This window comes from Sinocyclocheilus rhinocerous, unplaced genomic scaffold (genome assembly GCF_001515625.1).
Source record: "Sinocyclocheilus rhinocerous isolate Xijiao unplaced genomic scaffold, SAMN03320098_v1.1 scaffold691, whole genome shotgun sequence".
NCBI classification, from domain to species: domain Eukaryota; kingdom Metazoa; phylum Chordata; class Actinopteri; order Cypriniformes; family Cyprinidae; genus Sinocyclocheilus; species Sinocyclocheilus rhinocerous.
In genome coordinates, this window is record NW_015656606.1 from 505,045 (window position 1) to 524,651 (window position 19,607).

Sequence of the window (19,607 nt, forward strand, 5' to 3'; positions counted from 1 at the left end):
AACGGGCTACATACACAGCTTTCTTTACAGGTATCCATTGATTTTTACACCTAGTATTTAATTTAAGCATGCCAACATGACATTAATGCCTTGGCTAGCTTTAGAAAAAAAGCGTCCATCAAAGAGATAAGCAATGACATTTTGATAGCATTAATCACTGAACAGTCATTATTTTCAGTGAAATTGTGTTCACTTGTTTTGTTGCTAAAATATGGTTTTAGATGGATGGGTGTTCTGTTCTTTTATGTATGTGTGTAAACCTTTTTTTTTCAGCTCCAGTCAGAGAGAAAAGTGGGAGGAGAGACAGTATCGTGTGACTCTGATGTAAAGTTAAACTAATGTGTTTCTCTCAGGAACAACATTCATTCAAACTTACTCAAATGAAAGCAGCAAGAATCACGGACCACTTGAAATGAACTTGAGAGTTTTCTACAAGAGTCTGTCGTTTTTACTGGGTAAGTAAAACACAATCTGTTTAATATCTTAGTGACCTACAGTCTGTTTTCAGCTTCATCTTTCAGACAGAGAAACACTTAACAGAAGACCCTAAAGCATAACTGGGTAACACTTTACAATAACCTTCCTTTAACCTTAGTTAATCCGTTAACTAGCTAACAATAACTAACAATGAGCAATAGATTTGTTACAGTATTTATAAATCGTTGTTCATGTTAGATAATAAAAATACACCATTTATTGTTAGTTCATGTTAGCTCAGGTTAATTAAATAATATTAAAATATACAAGTTTTGATTTAAAACATGTTCAGTATAGATGTAAAATTGTTGAAATTAACATTAATTATTATTAATTAATGCTTCAGAATTGTTTTTTCATTCTTAGTTTGTTGACTAATGTAGTTAACATGAACTAACAAGGTTAACAAAGGAAGTTTATTGTAAAGCATTAGCCATAATTTAATGTGTTGTTCTTGGTTAATGTTAACTAAACACCCTCAGACAATATTGTGTGTGTTTTTCTTAACTGTAAATCTAGCAAAATGTAGGTTTATACTTATTAGAAAAATACATTTAAGCCATTAAATACTAAGCATCATTCTGTGTTTCTCATTTCAAGGGTTTTTCTCCATTCAAACAAAGGCAGGAATAGAAGGTAAAGATTAAAATTCTTACATTTCCTCAATTAACATTATCACATCTTTTGTTAGTGAGTTTGTGATGCTGTGAAACATTTTCGGGGCTCTACAATATACTTATTTCAGACACATGATAAAAAAAAATAACTTAATCAATGCGAAGGAAATTTAAAAACCAGTGCATTTAAAGTTTAAACTAAAGTAGGCTCAGAAAAATTCAGTCATTACAAATCACTCAACCTACCAATTTTACATCTATACTGAACAAAGCAGAAGGACTACTTAAGATTCACTATTTATTTTACTAAGTATAATTGATGCCAGTTTTAAAACTTACAATGAGTATTCCTGAAACACTTCCCTTCATGATGGACCAGAGGCATGGCGGTGTCTGTGTGCTTTTAGGTAGTTTTGACAGGCAGCCTACATGCATAAAACAAAATGCAAAAGTCTTGTGATCTTGTGAGTCTGTAAGATGGGAAAGAAAAACATTTAAAAGCGGCAGATGCAAAACTCACATCGGAATCATAGTGGCACCAGCTTTTGAACACTTTTTACAATACTCATAATTTCAAAGCAGCTTCACAGAAACCAGTGCTTGAAGTGGGCCGGTACGCACCGGTACGCAGTACCGGCACTTCTGTATTTTAGTCTTTAGCGTGCTGGCACTTTTTCGTGCGTACTGGCACTTCTGACATGTTGCTGGTACTCAGAGTCAAAGCGTCAGTGTCTGGTCTATATAAATCACACTAACAGGAGGGGTCACCTCTCATCTCGACAAATCACGTGAATGAATGCAAGCGGAGTCGGTCTACCGCAGGGATTGTCGCTTTTCCACTGCCTGGCCAGTGTGAGCCAGGGCTAACAACGAGCCGGGCGGGACCAATGCTGCGCTTCCACTGTCGGAGCAGCGCTACTCTGAAAGCCCGCCATTAACACACAGCATCATTTCACCAGCGAGGGGGTAAATAAATGAAAACTATCGCAAAACTAACTTGACAAAAGCGGACGTTTCGTCCTTATAAAGATTTTAAAAGTCTCCAGCATCTATATTTTACCAATGATTTACGATTAAAAAAGTTACAGTGTCAGTAATTTATTACTTTGTGTCAGAAGTGTGCATCAGTGATGCTAAATCCAACTAATATGCTTAATTATTTTACATAAAATGAGAAAACACTTGTTCAGTCACGGCTGCTCCATTTATTTGCAATCACAAAAATGCATAAAACAAGTCCATTTAAGTCCAAAGGCATACAAGTATAACACAATAGAAAAACATTGATAAACCCATGTTTGCGTGAACTTCTTCAGAAAGATGGAGAATTCATATAAATTTTCAAAGAAATAATATAATGTGAGGATGTTTGGGCGCTGTCCTGTTACACTATAGGCTACTGTTATCCTTTCAGCCAAATTGTGTGAGGTGCAAGAGCATGTCAGGAGAAGTAGAATAATAATTAATTACTAATTTGAATCAGTACTCTATAACGAAAACAATACTTAAAAAATGAAAAGAAGCAGGTTTTTGTGATCATTAATGGAAACCGATAAACTCCTGGAAAGTCCAAGGATCCAGTAAGCAAATTCAAACAGTTGGACAAAACAGCACTAATGCAGTGAAAAACACGGCCAATTTCATCAGAGATTGTGGAGAGAATAGTGACTCACGTCCAGATGTCAGTAAATTATTATTTTCATTGTGTATTTGGATTAAAAGCAAGAAAGTTTTATAATGGACGCTGGCTGGCCGAGGTGTTATGCGGTGGTAAGAAGTTTAGTGATTCGGAATGTATCCAGTGGAGGTTTAGTGGTCTTTGGCGTCTCCCTGTGGTCCTGTTTGGTATCACAGCTTGACTTCTGGTTATTTGTATTGAAAACGTTTGTTTAATTACTGATTGATTGTGGCACTATACATAGCCTACGTTGTGAATTATGAAAATTAAAAAGTAGTTATTTAACATAAAAAACATAAATAAATAAGGGGGGGGGAGTACCGGCACTTCTTTTTTTCCACTTCAAGTACTGACAGAAACCCATCATTTCCAGTCAGAATAGAAATAAATAAATGTAATGGTAAAAAAAGATTTTCCACTAAACATATTCCAGTGAACGTAGCAGCATGGGGAACAGCCGTTCATTCTTCAGATTCTTCCAACTGGTATGCCCCAAGCGCTCTGGATGGGTTGAGCAACACCTGTACTCATACTACGACACAAACTGACCCGTGGTGGATGCTGGATCTCATGAAGACGTACAGCGTGAACAGAGTGACCATCACTAACAGACCCGACTGCTGTGAAAGCAGGATAGATGGGGCAGAGATTCGGATTGGAAACAAGCCTTCAGATCTTCTCAGCAACCCAGTGTGAGTCTCTCTGATATATTCTTATATAAAGAGATTCTGGCCTGTTGGTCAGTAAGTTGGTCTTTTTCTTATATTCACTATATTCACTATTTTCAGGTGCTTAGACTATATTAAGATTGGTCTTAATATAATTAATTAAGTCCACAAAATAAAATCAAATATAGGCCTATACAGAAAGCAGCAACAGTTCACTGGAATTGCCTGGAATTCACCCTATCTAAATCCTCACTAAACACCACGATACATTTTCACATAAATAATCCAAAACTTTTAAAAAGTTTTAAAAGTTTGACGGTTTTCAGTTTGAAATAGTTTGAAGTTTTAAATAGTTTTAAAGATTAAAGTTTGAATGTTTTGAAGGCAATACAGTCTATTAGAAAATCAGTTACATTTATCGTGTTTGTTATATATTTTTTTTAATTAAAGTGACAATCACTTTACTAAATAATGTAAACTTGACTGACTGCTTCAATTCTACTTTAAGGATAAAAGAAGAAAATACAAGTGAAGAGTCATACTAATAATGAGCATCAAAAGCACAGGAGCAGCTCACTCTTTTGTCTTTCTCCAGATGTATTGTAGTTTCTACTATTCCAGCAGGAGCTACCTACAGCTACTCGTGTCATGGGATGGAGGGACGGTATGTTACTGTGAATATTCCTGGAACTTCAAAGATTCTTACTCTCTGTGAAGTGGGAGTCTATGTGATTTTTCCAGGTAATTCAGAGCTACTTAACAACCTGGTCTAAACCCTTCCCAGGCGAATTTTACTTTATTATATTTTTTTTATATAATAAAGACAGGACAATTCCTGAGACAGGACTGCACATTCGCTTTGGCTGGAACAGTCTTTTTTTTTAACACCATTTGAGCATAAGAAACAACATTTATGTCAGATTTTGTTGCTGATTTGAAATATGTTATTTAAATGTGAGCGTGGCAGGCAGTTTTTGCGATTTCATGATTCCCCCATTCAGGTAGACAGGACTTTGTCTTGAATGGCCGAAAGAGCTTCTGGGAGGGGTTGCAAATATGGCCGTGCGAGTGAAAAGATATTCCTTGAAAGGGACTTTGTCAAGGCTCAACCATCTCATACAGATCTGATAGAAATGCATTCCTAGATTGAAGTAAACCTCCTGAAACACTTTCAAATATAAAATATGCTGACTAAAACCATTTCTTGACACTGTGACATCTTCCAGATAATTTGGCAACAGGAAGAACCGTCACACAGTCATCAACCTTTGGCACCTGGTTAGCTCAAAAGGCCATTGATTTAAATCCAGGTTTAACAAAGTCATATTCAGCATGTTCCTCAACCAGTGCTCAGACTAACCCATGGTGGAGGGTGGATCTGAGTTCAGTGTACCGAGTTAGTAGAGTTGTCGTCACAAACAGAATAGACTGCTGTCCAGAGCGAATAAATGGAGCAGAGATTCGCATCGGAAACTCTTTGGAGAACAACGGCAACAACAATCCCATGTGAGATCCTCTATTTTAGTGGCTTAATATCCATAAAAATCCCTGAAAACACATGTGAAGAAAGACTAGAAGTCTAAATTATGTTTCCTCTGTCTCTCTTTAGATGTGCTGTGATTTCTAGCATTCCAGCTGGTGTTTCCTCCACCTACATATGTAACGATATGGAGGGTCGATACGTGAATCTGATCATTCCTGGAGATTCAAGGTTTCTTACTCTGTGTGAGGTGGAGGTCTATGAAGAAGGTATGATGAAATTTAGTGTTTTGGGAAACTAAAATATTGTGAAACTATTAAACATTTTCACAATAGTTGATATTTGGAAATTTATTGTTTTTGAAAATATAAAACTTCAACAGTTGCATGCAGGACAGGACTTAGGGGGGCGGGGGCCCCTGGGCTTGAGGTTATGTTTGGGCCCTATACCTACACTACAAATGCCCTTAAATAGAACATCATTCTGGAGTAACACAAAATACACAAACATATGCTTTGAGGTTCATAAATAGTACAATTAATATGCAACATGTCTAGGCTATAGTCAAAGTTTAAATGTAATATTAAATATTCATTATAATATAATAAAAAGGATGTGTTCTCTCAGTTGAGAGATCAAAACCCTGAATAACTTTGAGCAAAAAAAAATAAAGCCAGAGATGTTGGCTTATTAGTATTATAAAAGTTATTGTCATCTGTGTCCTCTTATTTTAGGTTCTTATTCAATCAATAAATTCAATCGAATAAAAAGACATGCTGGCTATTAACAATCAAATGAAATCACTATCAACAAAATTCATAGATGGATTGTGCATAAATGTTAAGTTCAAATATAACATTTTAATGTAGAAATATTAAATGATTGCAAAAATGAAATAAGCTACTTTTCAACCACCAGTAGGTGGCAACAAGTGACTGTCTTAATGAGTGAGTTGAATCAACCGATTCATTTAAAAAGCTGATTCATTTAACTTTGCAAAAGACTGTACTTATAGCCTGATTGAATAATTTGCTGGTCCCTGTAACGCTGAGGAACAAAACACTGTTGTTCAGAGACGCAGCGGTTCTGCTGTTTGTTCTATTTTCTTTCTGACAGAGCAAAACGGAATTTTGTGTCTGAAATGTACTCAGCAAGTTGTTGTTTATTGTACATTTGCGATCGTGCAGATATAAAAAATAAAAAAAACAGGACTCTTGTTTGTGTGATAGGCTAAGTCCTATATCATAGCTATGTTATAAAAACAAAAAACTCATTAAATTGCTTTTTTATTTTAAATCATTTTGATGACATTTCTTCCCCACTATGTGTAATGGCAGTAAGACGAGAGAGAGCGCTCAAAACTCATCAGATGATCGCATAATTTAGTGGAACATTAATATAGTAATATAGAATCATCCTCTGTAAAGAAATGAGGTGTGAACATTTGAGAATTTATCATTATCTTTCTAAATGTGCGCTCTTTGGGGCTAAAGGCTTAATGGAGCTGTTTAAAGTAGCCATGTGATAACAGTTTATGCTGTTTGATTGTGGCCTCGAAGGTCGTAGTTAGCCCGTTTAGATCTTGCGTGCGCAGTTAAAATGCGGCTAGTAATTTCTGAATTCTGACTGGCATATAACGAACAAATCAAACAAACGTAAACGGGCAAAGGCATGGCCCCCTACAAGGCGGGGCCCATGGGCTGCAGCCCACTAAAGCCCAATGGTAAGTCCAGCCATGGTTGCATGCTCTCAGCTTTCAATAATTTACTACATAAAATGCATTTGTGTTTGACACTAAACCATATCAATCCTTATTGTAATTTAACCTGTTTTTAATGTCATCTGGGTCTTTTTTGTTTTGTTTTACATAGATTTTTGAGAAACATTAGACAACCTCTCATTGCATCCGTTTAATCTTAAGAGACAGATGCATTTGCACGAAATTGCTGTAGATATTGTAGTCACAATGCATTTCATGTTTTTAATATTTACATTTAGCATTTGTTTTTCTCTTCGGTCTGTTTATGTTCACTCTCATCTTCCCTTTTAGGTGTTTTATTTAAGAGAACCTTTCTGAAGATGAAACTGAAGTCCAGTTCGAGTCTGTCTGACCCTGCAGCGACAGCCCAGATCCTGTCACAGGTGAGAGAGGGAAACATACAGAAATCTGAAATCATATCCCACTGATACCCATTTTAAGAGATCTGCTCATTTCAGCTTCAATCTGCTCTGGCAAAACGAGGGATTTCTGTCATGATGCTGCAATGGTCTCAACCGCCCAAACAGGAAGTGATGCGGAAGGAAGCTGCACCAGGTGAGTGTGTTCATACTGGAAAACTGAAAAAGACTGTTGATTTTGGAGTAAAATTATTTGAATAAATTTGTATATATTACAAATAAAATGGAAAATTATTTAATTTACAGCTCAGTGTGCTGTAAGAAACAGATGATGATGGGGAAACCTAAACTCTCTTCAGATCAGCTTTGGTGTTCTTCATTTACCTGCTGGAATATTCTCCGTTCCTCAGTGTTGATCACAATAAAGATGCACATGAAAACCGAAAGTACTGATTCCTGAAATTGAATTTTAAGTCATGCAAACTGATTTCTGTGAAGTTGCTTTGAAGCCATTTGTATTGTATAAAGTGTAAAGTACTTGACAACAAAGAGGGAGTGTTACTTAGGTATAATTTACATACTTTTATATATATATATTTTTTTTTTATAATTTTATACAATATTCATAACAATATTATTTTTTATATTTGAATAAGTAAGATTTGTTTCTGCGTTTTTAGCTATTGCGTAGTCATTAGTGTTAAGAAAAAGGACAAAAATCCCCATACAAAAAGGTGCAGCCTAATATAACTTTATAAAGTTTCAGAGGACTGCTAAATGCATAAATTAAATGCAGTTCTTAATATTAATTCACGTTTGGAATGCTAATATTTCTCACCACTAGATGTCAGCAGCATCATCTTTATTGATGTTATGAAAACCAAGCAAGTTTAACAACAGTTTATTAAATGGTACACAGTAAATATATGATATGACATGATCAGTAAGTCAACGTGTTTTTTTTTTCTATTACTTCAACTAGTGTTAATTTTGTCAGCTATTTTCATTTTAGTCTTAGTCTTAGTCCCGTATTCAAATGTCCTTGTTAGTTTTTATCATATTTAGTCAACCTGATCCTATTTAGTTTTAGTCAAGTTTTAGTCGACTAAAAGTCTCAACATTTTAGTCTAGTTTTAGTCCAAGAAAACCTGAAGTATTTTAGTTTAGTTTTAGTCAATGAAAACTTGACATTGATTTTAGCAATAAGATGATTATTATTTAACCGTACATTATTAATTTTGGCAGCCAGTTTTCTTATGCTCAATGCCTTAGGGAGTGGAATACTGAGAATAATGACCTTCTAAAGCGAGGGGTGTACTGCCAAGCTCAACCTGAAGGATAGCTTATCAGGGAGGCTCAAGAGAGCCCAACAACCCAATATAACTGCAGCACGAAGCTCTATGTAGCGAAGCACTCAGCATAACAACCCTCTAGAGCGAGGCGAGTACAGCAAACTCAATCTAAAGTGCCACTTATCAGGGAGGCTCACAGAGAGCCTAACAACCTGCAGTACAGAGCTTTAGAGTATAGCTCAGAGTACTCATCATAATGACTCTCTAAAGTGAGAGGAGTGCTAACTACATTCCTATGTGCAGAACAAAGCACTAGGGAGCAAGCACTCAGAGTAATTACCCTCTAAAGTGAGGGAAGTGCAATCATGCCCCCCACCCTCAGGGAGCGGCGTACTCAGTATGAAGACCCTCAAAATGAGGGCAGCTTATCAGGGAGGCCCACAAAAGAGTCTTACAATCTAACACAGCCACAGAACAGAGCTCTGGGGAGAGAGAGCGCTTTAGGGAGTGGTGTACTTAGCATAGCGACCCTCTAAGTGAGGGGACCACCTCCAGACTCTCCTTTAAGAGCATCTGATCAGGGAGGCTCACATAGAGCCTAGCAACCTGTAGGGTTGAAAATGATCAAAGAGTTTTGCTTTCCTGTCCCAAACCTATCTTAAGTAACAAAAGGGCCATTTGGCATTACTGAAGGCTCAGAAGTGCTGATTATGATCAAGGCCTGCAGGCCAACATATGTATACAGTACATCGGGGGTCTGCTATTTGTCACACCTTTTGCACGTCGGGGAAAGCTGTAATTTGCTGATTGGTCAGTTTGAATGTCTCAAATTTTGTTTTTAGTCACATGGTCAAGGAAGGGATTGAAGGAAGATTGTAACTGTTGCTCTCTTTTCTTTGAGGTCTCTTTTCTTGTCTGGTGATCTCTCTTTCTTTGTTGGGGCCCTTTTCTTGGGGCTCTGTTCTCTCTCCCTCTATCCCTCTCTCTCTACGGTAACATTTTACATACATGCTGGGTACAATTAACTGTATGTTTTACCATTGTTCATCTATTTTGTAACCTTTTGAGACCTGAACCGTGGGCGGTAGGCGCACAATTCTCATCCCTCAAAAGAGAATCAAGCATACAAAGCATTTCTCAGTGCAATCGCATCACGCAGCGTGCATTTAGCTCCCCCAAGAGCCAAACATGCTCTGTTCAAAAACTAGATTCCCTCAAGAATCAACGAAACTGCCGCGAATGCATCCCATTGAGACTGTTCAACTCCCTCAAGAGCCAAATGTGCTCATGCAAATGCTGTCTACACTCTCGAGTAAAATGCAAAGCTTTACCTCTGCTCTCAGTAGGCTAGTGAATGCATAACAATGAGCACATCCCACTTACTCATGAGTCAAACATTGAAATGAGTTGCAAAAAGTGCAATGAGTGCATTCATTTCCCTCAAGAACTGAACGCGTGTGCTTCTCACCCACACATACCACACGAGTCATGCAAATCCTCAGGTATCAAAAGAAAATTCCTCCAGCGTCCTTTTATACTATGGTCGCACTGGTAGTGAAGTCATAGGCTGTCGCTGGCCAATGTTATTGTCATGTTTAGACATGTGCTTTAGACTTCAGACGTCACACTTGAGGCATTCCTTTAAAAAGGAAACTACATGCACAAAACATACCGTACTGTACAGACACATACATAAACAATAGATTTAACGTCTGAATAGCTTGTTTCTAAGCAAACGGATGCGAGAATAAGTTTTTGTTTTCCCTTGCAAAAAAAAAAAAAATTACTAGTACCTTTTCAGTTAACAGATATTTCCTTCAACTCAAAATACAACGCAATGCCTGATTCGAGTAAAACATCTGTGAAAATCAATACAGAAAATTCAGAACATTTTACTGACTTTTTTGGAATGTATGATTTGAAATTATTCTTACATTTTGTTCTTTATGTCAGAAGCATAATGCCCATTTGTCAAATGGATTCTGAATGCAACAACCACAAAAGAGTTATTTTTTACATATAGATATCATAGTCATTTAACAGCTTGTCTATATTTATGTACAGTAAGGTACAGTAATTATAAAAAGAGTAAAAAGGCATTCTGAATAAAAGGTTCAAGACAAAACAAGATAGTGTAAGTTATTTCTGGTAACAGTTACATGGATGTATAGATTGCCTTGGATATGTGTGTGTTTTGAGACTTCAACAAATACTCTTTAAAAAAAAAAAAAAAAACCTTTCAGATCTTTGTGGGTTTCGGAAGAATTAAGATCGTTGTGCCTTCAGAGAATCTTTATATTTATTTGGATTATTTGCATTATGGTGTTATTTGTTTATTTCCTCTGGTCAGTTTGCAAAACAAATTATGCTGCCTTAGATTTATATATATTTGTCATATTACAGAGTTTTATAAATGAAGATGGTTATGTGCAATTTATCCATCCTTCTCCATTAAGTCAAGTCAAGTCAAGTCACCTTTATTTATATAGCGCTTTTAACAATACAGATTGTGTCAAAGCAACTGAACAGCATTAATTAGGAAAATAGTGTGTCAATAATGCAAAATGACAATAGTAAACACTAATTTTCCAGTTAAAGACAGTTCATCATTGAATCAGTGATGTCTTCATTCAGCTCAGTTCAGTTTAAATAGTATATGTGCAATCAAGTCAACGATATCGCTGGAAATGAAGTGTACCCAACTAAGCAAGCCAGAGGCGACAGCGGCAAGGAACCAAAACTCCATCGATGACAGAATGGAGAAAAAACCTTGGGAAAAACCAGTCTCAGTCAAAAACCTTGGATTGTTTTGGTTATTTTCTATGAGTTTGTGGATAGAAATCTCATCATTAATGAGATAAAATTTAACCACTAGCAAAACACTAGCATATTTTCACTCCTTCATATACTGTCCAAATATCTAACCGTTCACAAAACTGAAGGGACATGTCCTTTTGCTGTACAGTAATTCTGCATTGACAAATATCATCATGTATGCAGAAGAAACCATCAGCCAAAGGGAACGTACTGCGATGTATCATGACACTGGAATTCAATAGTGTGTATGTTTGGCAGTTTGCAGACTTGCAGACTTGTGTTTAAAATATTTTCTTTTTGTGTGTGAAAATAACCATTATACTACATCTTACCATTATGGTGAAGTTTAATTTTGCGGCAACATACATTTTAGACCTTTTAGAAAATAAAGTACTTAATTATGTTAAACTATCTTAAAATTCTGAGACAGAGAAGGAAAGAGAGGTGAGTGATGGAGAAGGAGGGAAGGAGTGATGAGGTTGATCATGTGATGCGCAGTTAAATGTGTCGTCCTCTATAAAAATTAAACAACACACACTCTCCACCCTAAGAGAAAGACAGACGCCTTTAATCAACCATGAAGAAGCTCTACAAGTGCCTGTGGATCTTACTGGGTAAAGTACAACATACATGTGTCTGCTATTTTATTAGTTTCACACTAATATTAACACAGAGCTTTCCTTTGTTCCAAGATGTTGCTGTTTCTGGTTTAGTTTGCACTAACCCAAAATACTCTAGATCCTTTTCATGTGTCATGTTGCAAATTTATAATGAAGCCAGAAATATTGTTCCTTAAGTTTTTTCATGGTTGTTTTTCATGTTTTGCATTTGTAGCGAATCAGCTCAAAGGGAAAATATGAATAATTAATTATAACTACTTTTAATTCATTATAAATATTTAGATCCGCTGTAAGTATTTACTTGACCTCTCCACGTCTCGCCTGTTTGAAAGAGAGTCCTGATGCACTTTGGGGCTCAGTAGGTTGGCTGAAGTTAGGTGATGAGAAAGAACCATTTTGAGTCAGCGGATCTTGATGAATGGAAAGACTAGGCCAAAGCCTGGTGCAGACTTAAGAGTTGCAGAAGCGTTCCAGCTTACATCCTCATCTTCTCAGAATCTAAAAGAACCGCAGACTGAACTGGCTATGTGTTGGAGCCCACCGGGCACGCCCGCACCGGCTCAGGCTCTTCACACGTTCAGCAATCAGAAGATTTAGCTGAAGACTTAGCAGAAGAAGAACATGGGCGGAACTGTGCGTGAGCCTTTTAAAGTCTGAGAAGATTCACGCCTCTCAGGATGGGCTTGTCCAATGAGAAAGGCTGAAATTCCAAGCGGGAGGTTGGAAATACTGGAGAGTTTTACGACCCTTTGTGTGAGAGCATGGTAATTTGCATATGGAACTCATTGGGTGTTGATGCAAAATTACTAAAGGTTCTTAGAACACTAATATGTTGCATAGGTATAAACATATAATATACAGTCTGAATTTGATCATCCGAAGTCGAATTCAGACCAAACATAGTATTTGTAAGGTTACATGAATGAGTGGTTCTATCATAAGCATGCATAAAACAGTATACAATACAAAAGACAATATACAAGAACAGCAATAATATACACAATGACCTGAAGGATATGTGTGTTCATTCAAAGAAAGGTTTTCCTATGAACTAATTAGAGCAGAGTCCATTTTTATGGGCATTATGTGTCTGTTTTAGAGAGACTTGAGTAAGAGCTGCCCTGCCCGCATTCCTTGGAGCAATAAAACTAGTGTTATAAGATGGTTTGTTTTTGGTTGCCATGGAACCAGAGTCCTGTTCTGCCCTTTTGAGGTGTTAGTTGCATTTCGGGGGAAGGGTCCATAGACCCTCATAGTTGGCCCTTTGGTTAGATGAGGGGGCGTTAGATATTATTTGTTAAATATAACAAATAGTTGTGTGTCTGATTGGTCCAAATACCTCACATTATTATGTACTTCGTTTATCTCATCATACAGATTTTGCACCATTTGTCACTGGATCTCTGGAATACTTTCTCTTAGTTTCTTTCATTTGCTTTACAAAACAAATCTAGTGTTGAATCATTGCTCATTTGTGTATGTAAATGTTTTCTTATGCTCACTGCCTTAGCATTGAACTGACCTCATTCAACTACCTCGTCTGACAGTTTAAATAAAGAACTCTCTGAGCTTTTTGTCACTTTAATCAGTCTGAATAAGCTCTTTGCACAACAATCATTATATCTGCACTGTTTGTTTACTTCACTGGTTTGCACTCTATCTGCCATGTGCCTTGTGCTGCTTTATTTATTTTTTTACATTACCTTATTTGTATATTTGTTTAGTTGTATTTTATATTTAATCTGTATCTATCTGTATTTATGTTCTACTTCCATAGACCCTCATAGTTGGCCCTTTGGTTAGATGAGGGGGCGTTAGATATTATTTGTTAAATATAACAAATAGTTGTGTGTCTGATTGGTCCAAATACCTCACATTATTATGTACTTCGTTTATCTCATCATACAGATTTTGCACCATTTGTCACTGGATCTCTGGAATACTTTCTCTTAGTTTCTTTCATTTGCTTTACAAAACAAATCTAGTGTTGAATCATTGCTCATTTGTGTATGTAAATGTTTTCTTATGCTCACTGCCTTAGCATTGAACTGACCTCATTCAACTACCTCGTCTGACAGTTTAAATAAAGAACTCTCTGAGCTTTTTGTCACTTTAATCAGTCTGAATAAGCTCTTTGCACAACAATCATTATATCTGCACTGTTTGTTTACTTCACTGGTTTGCACTCTATCTGCCATGTGCCTTGTGCTGCTTTATTTATTTTTTTACATTACCTTATTTGTGTATTTGTATAGTTGTATTTTATATTTAATCTGTATCTATCTGTATTTATGTTCTACTGTTAGTGTTATCTGTATACACCAAGGTTCTGAGAGTAACACAATTTAAATTCTCTGTATGTATGTGCTGTACATGTGGAAGCATTGAGAATAAAGCAGACTTGACTTGACTTGACTTAGGGAGTGGCATACTGAATAATGACCCTCTAAAGCGAGGGGTGTACTGCCAAGCTCAACCTGAAGGACAGCTTATCAGGGAGACTCAAGAGAGCCCAACAACCCAATATAACTGCAGCACGGAGCTCTATGTAGCGAAGCACTCAGCATAACAACCCTCTAGAGTGAGGTAAGTACAGCAAACTCAATCTAAAGTGCCGCTTATCAGGGAGGCTCACAGAGAGCCTAACAACCTGCAGTACAGAGCTTTAGAGTATAGCTCGGAGTACTCATCATAATGACTCTCTAAAGTGAGAAGAGTGCTAACTACATTCCTATGTGCAGAACAAAGCTCTAGGGAGCAAGCACTCAGCATGAGTGCACTCATGCCCACCCTGATTGAAAAATGATTTAATGATCTCTGTGTTTATCTGTTTAAAAATCAAGAAAGCCAGGTAGCGATTCTACAGGAGATTCTTAGATTTACATAATCTACTTGTTTCAAGGCTGGACATGCTGACTAAATGGATTATTAGAGACAGTTCACCACAAAACAAAACTTTGTAAATGAAGAATTCTTAACTTAATCTTTCACGCTCCAAAATGACAAAAAGGAACCATAAAATTTGTCCATAAGACTTGCTGACAATAGTTTTGTGTGAGCAACAGACACAAAGCCTTCTTCACCTTTAATGAGAGAAATAGCATGAACAAATCACTCTTTTGAGTCAGATCTGTTCATTGAATCATTTCATCCAGTCTGATTCATTTGTTCTCAAGTTCAACCTGGTCACAGCGGTTAACAGCCCGCACGAGGGGAAATCCTTAGTAAATAATGACTTCAATTAAAGAAGTAAAGAATAACTTCAATAGGCCAAATGATGTCCATATGGCAGAAATGTACAGTAAAAACCATGCAGTTAGTTAATGACATGTATTCAAACAAATGGTGAACACTATTAACAGCAATGATTAAATGTTGCTATCAAACTTACAGCAAACTTTGGTAGGTTTGTTTGTTGGTTCAGGGTTGTCGTCATCTGAGGTCCTCTGAGGGGTTGGTGTTTTCTCTTCTCAGGTGTTCAGTCATCTCAGATCTTCATAAGGGTTGGATCCAGACTGAAGCTTGTGTAATTCCTAGATGGGCATCCCGTGGCAGAAACAGAGAAGGAAATAGAGAAAAATTAGCGTAGCTGCTGTTCAAACCAAGCAAAGAATGATAATGTGCATTTGATCAGATATAACTGAAGTACAAGGTTATGAGATACATTATGTGGATGTTTGGCTAAAGAGATGTGTCTTTAATCTAGATTTAAACGGAGAGAGTGTGTCTGAATCGCAAACATAATCAGGAAGGCTATTCCAGAGTTAAGGAGCCAAATGTGAAAAAGCACTAAGAACTCTAGCAGCTGCATTTTGGACTACCTATAGCTTGTGTATTGAAGATGCAGGACAACAACCTAGCAGTGCATTACAATAGTCCAGACTATAGGTCATGAATGCATGAACTAGCTTTTCTGCATCAGAAACAGGTAACATGTTTCATAACTTGGCAATGTTTCTAAGATGGAAGAATGCTGTTTTTGTAACATGGGAAATATTATTTTCAAAAGACAAGTTGCTATCTAATATAACACCCAGATAACACCCAAATTTTTGACTGTAGAGGAAGTAACAGTACATCCCGTCTAGATGCAAAATGTAATCTAAGAGATTCTGTGTACTGTTTTTTTGGTCCAATAAGTAATATCTCTGTCTTATCCAAATTTAATAATATCAAATTATTGGTCATCCAATCTTTCACATTTTTAACACATTCTGTTAGCTTAGATAATTTAGAAGTTTCATTTGGTCTTGAGGTATATAGTTGAGTATCATCCGCATAACAATGGAAACTAATCCCGTATTTTTTTTTTATAAAATTAACAAGGGGCAAATTCAAATGAACATTACATTTAAATATCTCTGAAATTCATTTGAATCTTGTTGCTCACACAGGGTTTTTATCAATTCAAGAAATGGCAAATGGAACAGATGGTAAGAACCTTTGTGTTTAGTGGCATTTACTTTATTTGGTCCACTGTTATTTTCAAACAGGTTTTGCCAGACAAAAAAAAATCCTCTTTAAGAATGTATTTAAAATAATTGTCCAGTCACTTAGATTATACAGCTCTAATATACAAAACCCATCACTATACAGGCCTAGAACAAAATATATGATGTTGGAAAATTAAAGCTTTGGTTCAGTCTGATCTGAAGGACAAATTCACTAAGTTCATAAGGCCTATAAAAGAGGCAGCTAACACTAACATCAATGAAATTTAAATGTCAAGCTAAGAGAAATCAGACAAAAATGTATAGTGTCACGATTAAATTCAGATCAGATGATGACACAAGTACCGTATTGGCCCGAATATAAGACGACCCTGATTATAAGACGACCCCCCTTTTTCCAGATGTACCTTTTGGAAAAAGGCTTTTTAAAAACCAAATCTTGTTTTTTTTCAGTAAAACACATTTTGTCTTCAATTATTTTCATATTGCATATTTTTCCTATTTTAATTTTTGTTTTGAAAGTATGATAAAAACTGGTAAAATGTACCAACAAATCACATTTAAAAAATATACACTTTTTGATATACCATTAAAAAAACAAAACAGGTAGCCCATCTGAATTAGGACATTTAGGCTATCCATCTAATAGTAGCCTACCAAAATCTTATGAACAGTAGAAGTTAAATCTTACTGTAGTCGTCAAATCTTGGTACTGTCTTACGTTTTAAAATCACAAAGGGAGTTTGGTCCCATCAGGCTAACGTGACAGTCACGACTCATGCAGCTGTAAGGTTTTCTGCTTCTTTTGTTTTTACTCGCAATCTTTACAACACGCATTACATTACGTATTTCATGGCACACTCGTTTTATGCGTATTTGGCGCCACCTAGTGTTGTGGGTGTATTATTGACATGTCAAAGTCTAGACCCTGAATATAAGACGACCGCGTTTTTTCAGATGTATTTCCAAGAAAAAAATATCATCTTATATTCGGGACAATACGGTAACTATCCGCTTCGATAACTTTGCGCTCTTCATGTAGATGAGAAAACTTTTTCAGTTTTGCAGTTTCTCGCATGGCTAACTGTGCAATGCACCCTGCTGGTCGGTCACCAATGTCAACTCTAGTGATTGCATACTCTCCTATTTCTTCACTCTGATCATCTCTCCACAGGAACCTATGTAGATGCATTTCTCTCTCCTCCAGCCATACAGAGTTATACATCTTCCTGATGTCTCCTAGGACAGCATACACTCCTCTCCTAAACCTTAGAAGGACATCTCTGATCGGATTAAGAACATCTGGGCCTTTCAGAAGAAGATCATTCATACTCACTCCTTTAAATTTCTGACTGCTATTCCATACTGGACTGGAGTAGTAACTGAGTGAGGATTTGGTGCAATCAGGTGACTCACATACCACACAGGTCCATTCCAACAATTAATTATATCCTCAGTGAGCTTGATTGCTGCTCCTCGCTCCACCATTTCATGAATTTGAGCTGCATAAGCTCTGTCTCCCTCTTGAGCTGCTTTTCTGTTCTCAGAAATGTTGCCTCTATTCCACTTCTATTATTAGGAAGGAAAGCTGGATCTTCAGTCCAGGGGTATTTTGAATGCCAATGAGGAGACTTGCTGTGCACATTTTCCTCTACATAGGTAAGACACTCAAGTATATACTATAATCTCAAGTTCTCTTTCCTCTGCCAGTGTCATCTCCTTACCACCTGGCTAGCAGTTTCCACAGCGACAGGCTCCACACATCGGTTCACAAGCTGCCCCAATGCTATCCCATTTCCACCATTCCAAGAACTCACGGTTGCTAGCAGCTGCAATGTTTGTCTCAGCTCTGGTTTCCTGAAGTAGTTGGACTGACTTAGACATCACTTGCATTTCAGGTTCTCCCACTGTCTCTTCATATTTTACTGCGGCTGTTCTCATTGAGTGAGCAAATGTGTTTTGGAATCATATGCAGCTACATTGATTTCTTCAAATAAGTCTGTTTGAGCTCGGCCTACTGTCTTTCCCAAAGGACTGTCCCATAAGACAAGATCCTCCACAACCTTCACTCTTTGTGGGGCTAATCTCCCTTCTTGGTGGCTAATAAGAAGTTCAATCTCTTTAGGTCTTACCAGCTCTTCAAGTTTGACTTCTGGGAAGAATCTCTGCAATTGCTTATGTTTGATGACTTTATGTAGTTTAGCAAGCCCATAACAGAGAAGCTCATGCGCTCTTTCTTTGTCCTCATCAACCTTGACTCGACTTCCACCTTGATGGTCATTCCAGCAACTCCATGCACTATCAAGAGTGACATCTTCGCTCCTTAACTTCAACCTTTCTGCAGCCTTGTGGGTTATATAGTTGGTATCTAATGCAAGGTCTACCAAAGTTCCCATCTTCTGCCCACATTGGCTGTAACTTCCATAAGCATCATAATGACAGGTAGTTCTTGTACTCCACATTCCTTTAAAAGTCCAACTTGGGTTTTTCCAGTGCAAGTCACTGTTGCGGCTTTGTTGGTAAAAACATTTCTGCATCGCTCAGCCAGCTCTGGGGAAAGTTCAGCTAAAAACTCCTCTTGCTCTGCTGTTGGCACATTTACCTTCCTACTATTCTTTAGAGACTTTTCCTCACTGCCACTTGTGGATTATCTTCTTGGACAGAGAACATAATGATGATCAGGTGCATTTTCTTTTCTGCAGTCTCTATTCTTGCACAAGAATGTCTCTGCAATTGGTGTCACCCTCATGACATCCAAGGCACTTTTTACATGCCCCAATCCTTCTCAGAGCAGCTTTCTTTTCAGCTAGCTTTAACTCTTTAAACTTCTTACAGAAGAAAATCTTGTCTTTATGATTTACAGCTCCACACACAGTACACCCACCATCAGAACCTTTCTTTACGGTTCTTGTAGATGCATGCCTCCTTTCAAATCTATTTTCTGTTTTATCTTGTCTTTCTACCTTGTCGGTAATTCTGAGCTGTTAGAGTTTCTCAAGAACGTCTTCCTGTTTCTTTAAAAACTTCAAAAGGAGGTCAAAGTGATTCTCTGGAGTTACACCATTATCAGGGTCAATCATGAAGATAAGCCAGTCCCTCTTTACAAATTCAGGCAGTTTACTCTCAATAGACTTGATTATGAGAGGGTTCTTTATTGCACCAGTGTTCCCAAGATCTGTCAGGTCAGATAGAGCTTTTTCAACAGTCTGGATCAAGTCTATCACTTTTCTGAGTTGATGGCACTTTACAGCAGGAATTCTTTCCAGTTTTTCAATAATTTCCATGGCGATTGTTACCATAATGATTTTCCAGCATTCTAAACACGTCCTCAGCAGTGCTATAACTTGACAGCCTCAAGTCCTTAACAATTCTGTCATCCAAGCTATCCA

General features: G+C 37.1%; 1 protein-coding gene across 1 annotated transcript; it reads left to right on the forward strand.

Annotated features, from left to right (window-relative positions):
- Positions 1-412: 412 nt before the first annotated feature.
- LOC107720475 (uncharacterized) lies at positions 413-18,545 on the forward strand. The gene is made up of 10 exons (XM_016528193.1): positions 413-455; positions 1,078-1,113; positions 3,206-3,464; positions 4,036-4,181; positions 4,667-4,946; positions 5,050-5,189; positions 6,971-7,062; positions 7,138-7,234; positions 11,578-11,591; positions 18,417-18,545. The coding sequence occupies exons 1-10, from the start codon at positions 413-415 to the stop codon at positions 18,543-18,545; spliced, it is 1,236 nt and encodes a 411-aa protein (XP_016383679.1).
- The last annotated feature ends 1,062 nt before the right edge of the window (positions 18,546-19,607 follow it).

Coding starts and splice junctions, on each gene's coding strand:
- LOC107720475 (XM_016528193.1), top strand. CDS start 413: ATGAACTTGAGAGTTTTCTACAAGAGTCTGTCGTTTTTACTGG. Junction 1,114..3,205: donor AACAAAGGCAGGAATAGAAG/GTAAAGATTAAA, acceptor AACATATTCCAG/TGAACGTAGCAGCATGGGGA. Junction 3,465..4,035: donor GATCTTCTCAGCAACCCAGT/GTGAGTCTCTCT, acceptor GTCTTTCTCCAG/ATGTATTGTAGTTTCTACTA.